This window comes from Hyalella azteca, unplaced genomic scaffold (genome assembly GCF_000764305.2).
Source record: "Hyalella azteca isolate HAZT.00-mixed unplaced genomic scaffold, Hazt_2.0.2 contig16318, whole genome shotgun sequence".
NCBI lineage: Eukaryota > Metazoa > Arthropoda > Malacostraca > Amphipoda > Hyalellidae > Hyalella > Hyalella azteca.
The window spans coordinates 1-7,751 of record NW_025946142.1 but is presented as its reverse complement, the minus strand read 5'-3'; the positions used below and the strand labels follow the sequence as shown (position 1 = coordinate 7,751).

Sequence of the window (7,751 nt, the reverse complement as noted above, 5' to 3'; positions counted from 1 at the left end):
GACTGTTGCAATATACGTTTGATGACTGTGTCTTGAAGACTGTTGCAATATACGTTTGAAGACTGTGCTCAGAAGTGTGCCATTTACTTTATTTAAAGAAAGAAAGTTAAAGAACCTGGCCACCGCAACGTTGGAGGGCGAAGTTTGTGACGGAGAATTCAACTCGGGCAACCACAAGCCAGTCTGCCTGCCCTGCGGCCACTCATTTTGCTTCCACTGCATTTCATATTTAAAAAGAGCTTCCGGAAATAAAATTTACCCCAAAAGCAAGAAAGGAACTTCTTGGCCTATGGACCAAATGTCAATTAATTATGCATTAATTCCATGAGAAAATGATACAGTTCAACGCATCAGGTCACCACCGTCAAAGATATTGTGCCCTCATAGTATCATAATATTTATTATCAACATATAATAATTCAATTAATAATAGGAGTTAATTATCATAATTCTTCTACTGTTGTATCGGTCGGGTGTTAAGACGTTGAGTCAAGACTCAAGACCCGAGTTTGTCCCAAGTATTGCCATCCTAATAAGTAATTCAGAGACGAAAAGCAAATTATTATTACTCCTTAAAAAAAAAGAAAATCTTTACTCATTAAAAAATCATAATTCATAAAAAACATTATTACTCATTAATTGAACTTCCGTTTCTAAAGAAGGCATCGAAAAAAACTTTGTTCATATAGCTTGAGCAGCGGTTTCTTATCACCGAATACTTTCATTTTTTTATTAAAATCTGATCTACTTTTCATTGCCAGAGAAATTTTCATTGTGTTGTTGTCTTTTTAATAGAACTATGAAAAATTAAATAAAGAATTTTGTTATGTTGTGTCAAATTCAGGTTATTTTAGCGATCCGAAACTCTATATTCCCTATTTAAAATCTTCATTATTGGTAATTTATGTATTTTAAATTCATATTTAACATATTCATATTAACATATTCATATTCATATTAACATCTTCATTCATATTCATATTTAACATATTCACAGTCAGCGAGGTAAATTGCCATTTTCTACAAGCCTCATTTCACAAGGCACCATTTATCAGTTATTGGGCGCTGACGCTTACAAGCTGAAAAATAAGAGTTCACATATATAAATTACTGGGTCATATTGTCCATAAGTGACACACTTTCTGCTGGTAGCACTGATACATCCTTTTGCAGGGAAAACTGAGTCAAGAAGGCCTACACAAGGCAAGAAGTGCATCACTATTTGGACAAAATCTGTCCATTTCTCTGAGTGTTCCCGATAAGGTCCTCAAGATAACGTCACCTCACAAGTAACATCAGATACTTGCATGTCAGACGCAAGGCAGACATGCAGGGAAGTAAATTCATTCTCAATATAAAAATTGTAAGTAAACTTCTTGTTTAAATCCACAAAAAGGGCACTAATAGCAGGCAATGTAAATTGCTTATGAAGATACACTGTTAGAAAAAACGGTGAAAAAACGGTCCCACTGGCGTTCTATAGTGGCCGGTCGCCCCGTGAAAATAAACTGTTTCGCCGTTTTTATCAGATGTGTTATGGATTTCTAGTGTTTAATTAGAATAGAAACGGCGACACGGTGTTTCTTTTCACGTGCCGACCGGCCACTGAAACGCCGGTATAATACCGTTAACGGTAATTTTTCTAACAGTGTATTTTCGCATCGTTTATACCTCACACCGTTTTGGAATTAAAAATTCAAACACGAAATTCTCCAGCTAATTTTTCAAGGAAATGCACGGAGAAGAATCAGCGCTCGCAGCGCCAGCGTGAATATGAGACTTCAGTGACATTCATGACTAAAATATTTATTTCCTGTCTACACGAATACTGGAACTCTGGGGGAAAACCTCTCTTCTTTAACTACAGGGTCATCAATATTAGCGTTACATTTTTTTCAAAATCAATTGTTGATAATTGTATTCGATATTTGTCATTTGTTTACACCTTCTCATTAATTTTTATCATTATTTATCAATTATCATCTCTATGGTGTCAAAAAACACCAACTGTCTGCTCATGTTGTTGACAAACGCCTCCAAAGATCCAAGATTCTTCTTTCCCGCATTCATGATGGCACGCTGCCAATCTCGTTTTCAGTGGTGAGAAGATATTCAATGTTGAACACCACTTCAACTCCCAAAATTATCGAATTTGGTCCTAGAATGGGGACGAAGGATCCCGTGTGGTGGCTAGGAAGCGATGCCCGACCTCAGTGATGGTCTGGGCAGCCGTAACAGAGCCCTCAAGGAGTCCCCTCTTTTTTGTTGACAAAGGGGTGAAATTGAATCAGAAGAACTATCGAGATGCCATCCTTGTTGGTGCATTGTTGCCCTGGGCACGAAAGCACTTCAAAAAAACGTCCCTGGTCGTTCCAGCAGGACTCTGCACCATCCCATGGGGCCAAATCGATTCAGGAGTGGCTGTCCGACAATGTTCCCCACTTCATTACCAAAGATGAATGGCCCCCATCGTAACCCGATCTGAATCCTCTGGATTTTGGGATCTGGCCATACCTTGAGAGCAAAGTCTCGACCGTTCACCATCACAGTTTGGACGCCCTAAAGGTCAAACTGCTGAAGGAGTGGGCCAAAATCCCGCAGAGTGTCATTCGTGACTCGTGTAAGGCTTTCTCTAAGCGCTGTCTCTTATACACATCTAGATGTGTATAAGAGACAGGCCAGCAACTTTGTTTATGTCCCGCCTCTACCACCAACTCTGTTTACGTCCCGCCTCTACCAGCAACTCTGTTTACGTCCCGNCGGGAGCCGAATACGTAGATAATTCTTGGATACTCCTCTCTAGATCCGGCGTTTCAAACTCAATGCTCATCAGCTCCCGATCCCCTGGAAGTTCTTGAATGACTCCAATTTCGTTCTCCTGCCTTGAGTATCGGGGTTCGCTGAATACTTTTTCAAATTGAGCTCCCAGAAGTTCGCACATGCCCTTGTCGTCTCCAACAAGGACACATTATTTTTCAGAGGCCCCACTGAGGCTCTGATTTTGGCCTTTGACCGGGCATATTTGTAGAAATATTTGGGATTCTCTCGAATGGCAGACACCGCTTGCGCCTCTGCAATTTGTTGCTCGGCCTCGTGTGAGCCCTGCAACTGTCGTTCAGTTTCCTTAATTTTAACCTTTAGATGTTCCAGCCTCTGCCTCTCTGTATTCCCGGAGGCAGCCGTTATCTGGTTGTTCAAGCTCGCTCGTTTTCTCATAAGGATCCGTCTGTCCCTCGGAATTATGTGGCGTTTGGGGGTCGTTTTTTCCGGCGTGTGACGCTCGCATACCTGCAGTAATACTTCGCATAGTTTGTTGTACATTGTTACGGCGTTTAATTCCAGGAACTCAGATCTCAGTCAATTTCGAGGAGTTCGTTCCCAATGGCCTCCCAGTCTGTTCTTCGATGATGAAAATTTAGCCCAGCTAGCCCCTCTCGAGGTGTAGGTCTTGGCTGGGTTCCCCTCTCAATTGTTGTCTTGACCACCACGAGTCGATGGTCAGACAGTGTGGTCTCCTCAACACGAATATCAGCAACCAGTTCTTCATTGCTGGTAAAGAATAGATCCAGTATATTATGTTCTCTTGTTGGCACCAGAACCTGTTGGCTTAGCAAGTGCTCCCTAGCGAATCGAAGCAAATGTGTTGCCTGGTTTCTGGTTTGATTTCTGCGCCGTTCTGCACAGTCCAAGTTTGGCCATCGTATGTGTGGTAGGTTAAAATCTCCCGCGACCACAATATTTGGAGAAGGTTCACCTAAGTACGTCACCTCTGTTTCTATTCTATCGAGAGTTTCATTGAATTTTTCAGGCGGGCAGTCAGGCGGTCGGTATACGATAGCTATGCACAGATGGAGATAGGGGATGTATAGTATAACATGTTCCACATGTCCATTGGAGCCTAAATGCAGGGGAACTGTTTTTGCCGCGAGGAAATTTCTGAGGTAGACTATAACGCCTCCTTTTCTTCTTCCTTCTTTTCGATCTGCTCGGTAATGTTGAAAGCCTTTCATCTCGATTTCTCCATCTTGGTTATCTTCTCTTAGGTGTGACTCGGTTTAGGCAAGCATGATTATACCTTCTGTCTCAGCAATTTATTTAAGTACGCCGATCTTGTGGCGTTTTCTTCTTGGGAAGAGCCCCTCTATGTTAGCTATCATGATGCTAGACTCTTCCCTTCCTTGCGTACTTAGTTGCTGTAACACTGCACTGCCAGGGGTCTCTGGCTCTGCAGCTGTTGCATTGTTGCTGTGATTTCTGCTGTTGTTCGTGCAGTTTCAACAGTTGTTGCATTTGTTGCTGAATCTGATCTACTTGACTCTGCAGGTCTAAAAAATTGCTGCGCCTGATATCGAGTTCTCTGTGTGGTTCTCCACTCCGGTAGGATGTGGTGTCCGGTGTGGTATTTTTTGGGACTGCCCTGTTGTATTTCTGATTACGCTAGATTCGCCTTTCCCAGAAAGGAGTTTTTTTAACAGATGCATTTTTTTCTGAAATTTCGAGTTTAGCAGTAGAGTCTATCTGGTGTTCAGGGGATGAAGTATCAAAAACCCGTCTCCCTTTGGTATCTCTTCCCGCCTGCGGGCTGAGTCTAAGTTGATGAAAGCGACAGTTATCTCTGACGTGCAAATTTATAACAATGTTCGAGTTTATTTGAGCGTCTTCGTCTCGCACCTGGTTTAGGATTATGAAAGGCCACAATAGACTTTATTTGCGCAGTAGCATCATAACTCTAGGTTAATTCGAGTGAAACGAGTTGCCTTGTCTTGGAGGAAAGAAGTGATGTCGACCAATCAAGCGTATTAGACCAACAGATGCTGGATCACTAACTATCTCTCTGAAGGTTTGTGTGAAGTTTACCTATAATTTTAATGGACATCGCTCAATGATAGTTACTTGAAGACTTTAAACCTTTCACAAGATGGCAAGTGCAACGATAGAGTGCGACGTTTGCAACGAGAAATTCGATTCGGGCAACCACAAGCCGCTTGGCCTGACCTGCGGCCACACGTTTTGCTTCTCTTGCATCACAAATTTACTAAGACTCCCTGGAACCCACAATTGCCCAGAATGTAGAGAGCAATTTTCCCAACGAATTGATGAAATGATGGTCAACTACAAATTGATTCCTTCAGAAAACACAGCTCGTCCACATCCCCCGAGCTCGCTGTCAGATGCACCGTGCCTCCATCAAAGGAAGGCGCTGGATTACCTCTGCGTGGACTGCATGGAACTCGTGTGCTTCAGGTGCATCAGGGGCACTCATAAAAATCACACAATTGAGTTGTTAGACGACCTACTTCAAGAGGATGAATATGTTTTGAACTCGTTGACGAAAATACGGACAACAATGCACGATAAGCTCGGGCGCGTGAATGACTTAGTCGCTGTGTCGGACGATATATTGAGTTTGATTGATGAAATCATCAACCTGAAGACTGAATTTCAAGCTTGGAAGGATTTGCTGCTGGCCCAAAAAGTTTCGACAGAGCAAGACCTCCAGGCGTGGGATGCCCCGACTACCGGTATGATCGAGAACAGGCAACATGAATACAAAGAAATGCTTTGCCGTCTAAAATTGAAACCTCCAGAAAATATGGAGATACCAGAGATCAAAGCGAGGTTGTCTGCAGCTTTGAAGAAATGTGATTCGTTACAGGTGAATGGAATGACATATTTGAGGCTTATATGCAGTTCGAATACAGAGCAGGAGTCTGCGCTGATTTGAGTTACGTAACAGGTTATAGTAGCAGGTTTAGAGCAGAATCGGACATGCTTGTCCCATAACAGCAGGTTCGAAACTCTTTGGGCTAAGTTGAAATGTATTGCCAAAAATAATCAATCTCACATGGTAATCAAAATATGAATGCTGTAAACGTGGAGAATTCTGGTATTGCTAATGTGTTGCGCACGTTTAATTGAGCATTTTTACGTTAAATATATCTCATGTTGCAGACGTGTTAATAGATTCTAAATTTTAGATTCAAGAGCCTGCTGTCACTGCGACGGCGCGACAGGGCGCCGGCGCTGGCGCGGCCGTGCTGCGAGTGCAAAACTACCTTCAGGCGACGCCACCGCAGGGCGCAACTATGGGAGCGACTCCTCGAACATTCCAGGCTCCTGGGCCGGTGAGTCATCGCTCAGAGAATGAGGGTCCGTGTACAAATAACGTAGAACATATCACTCCTGAGTGGGTCTTCCTGACCCAGTTTTGCCCAGCAACTAGCCTGAAGCCGTGCTACAACAACCCATTCATACTCAGAGTTTATGCCCCCACTGTCATTGTGCGCTACTCAGCGAATACATTGTGATATAAAAGTGTCCTGGATGGCCATATATGGCGATACAAATTCCCTCCCTGTGAGTCTCAACACTAATTGTCTACTACGATCGATTCGTATTTTTTCCATGGTGCTGGTTTGATACTGGAAATAATTTTGTGTTGGTTTGATTCCGAAAAAAACTTATATTAAACTGATTCGTGCAATGTAATTTTATTTTAATTTTTGCGAGAAAGACGGATATATCTAATGGTTTTCCAAAGAGGGAATAAACGCAAAATTCAGATTGAGATTATTTAACATTCGCGAAGAAGCTCGAACTATTACTCCGTATCTAAATTGAGATAATATAGAAGGCTGAAGGCCATAGCAGGCGATACAAAAAAAAGTTTATAAAGCTTCCTTTGAAACAAAGAAAAAATGACGTTAATCTGCCGCATAAACGCTTTTTATATTAATTCACCTTTTGTACTCTCGCAAACCAACTAATGTTACTGAACAACCAATATTACATATAGAATTACTATTCACCTTAATTAATTACAATATGAAAGGTTTCCGTGTAATTTCCAGGCATGTGTGCTTGCAACATGTGAGGACGGCGTGCCTTGGATAGTCACCTGCTGGAATGAAGGAGTGCGAGCTGTCGCCAGCCTGGCCAACAACATCAAGCCCAGTCGCCTCGTGGTGCTGTCCACCCACACCCGCCCCATCCCGGGGCTGGGGGAGCTGCTGTCCACCCACACCCGCCCCATCCCGGGGCTGGGGGAGCTGCTGTCCACCCACACCCGCCCCATCCCGGGGCTGGGGGAGCTGCTGTCCTGCCTCGCTGCCCTACACACAGGCAAAATCAGCCTGCTGCCACTGGACTTCTTCTGGAGGCCGGCAGGAGAGGCGGAGGGAGGCATGGAAGACTTCATCGACAAATTTAGGTACATTGGTCAATAGTTTGACAATTCAGAAAAATATGAACGGGTGAAAATAAGGATATAATATCCACCACTTATAAACTTTGACTTGCATTATATGAGATCGATGCAAGGAAGCTGGGGTGGGGAACATTTTCTCACGAATAAATTCGATAAATGATCATGAATTCAGCAAAAGAAAAAAAAGGAAACAACAAATTATAATTATAAAACACAAAAAAACTGAAACGAATGTAAATACATGTAGAGTACGTATTATATATTTAAATATATATTTCTTCTCAATAGTACTTAAATTTATATAAACATAGAACCATCATCCTCCCATCACCCTCTCCCCAGGTTAACTATCAAAGCCCTGACGAGTTCCCTCTCCCCAACCCTAACCAAACCCCAGCCACCAATAACCAACCCAATCATGAGTCATGCGCCTGCCTCATCTCCTACTGTCCTGTCTCATCTCCTACTGCCCTGTCTCATTTCCTACTGTCCTGTCTCATCTCCTACTGTCCTGTCTCATCTCCTACTGTCCTGTCTCATCTCC

The 7,751-nt window shown here is 42.9% G+C and overlaps 1 protein-coding gene across 3 annotated transcripts; it reads left to right on the top strand.

Moving 5' to 3' along the window:
* The first annotated feature begins 1,119 nt into the window (after positions 1-1,119).
* On the top strand, positions 1,120-7,281 carry LOC108677870 (tripartite motif-containing protein 10-like). Of its 3 annotated transcripts, none has more exons than XM_047884851.1 (4): positions 1,120-1,363; positions 5,133-5,656; positions 5,979-6,125; positions 6,852-7,281. In XM_047884851.1, the coding sequence occupies exons 2-4, from the start codon at positions 5,225-5,227 to the stop codon at positions 7,224-7,226; spliced, it is 954 nt and encodes a 317-aa protein (XP_047740807.1). In that variant the 5' UTR covers positions 1,120-1,363; positions 5,133-5,224; the 3' UTR covers positions 7,227-7,281. The 3 variants fall into 3 exon arrangements, with proteins under 3 accessions (XP_047740807.1, XP_047740806.1, XP_018021663.2); XM_047884850.1 differs by lacking the exon at positions 1,120-1,363 and having other exon boundaries at positions 3,119-5,656; positions 6,852-6,965; positions 7,050-7,281; XM_018166174.2 differs by lacking the exon at positions 1,120-1,363 and having other exon boundaries at positions 3,119-5,656; positions 6,852-7,279.
* The last annotated feature ends 470 nt before the right edge of the window (positions 7,282-7,751 follow it).

Coding starts and splice junctions, on each gene's coding strand:
- LOC108677870 (XM_018166174.2), top strand. CDS start 4,919: ATGGCAAGTGCAACGATAGAGTGCGACGTTTGCAACGAGAAATTCGAT. Junction 5,657..5,978: donor AGAAATGTGATTCGTTACAG/GTGAATGGAATG, acceptor TCTAAATTTTAG/ATTCAAGAGCCTGCTGTCAC. Junction 6,126..6,851: donor CATTCCAGGCTCCTGGGCCG/GTGAGTCATCGC, acceptor TGTAATTTCCAG/GCATGTGTGCTTGCAACATG.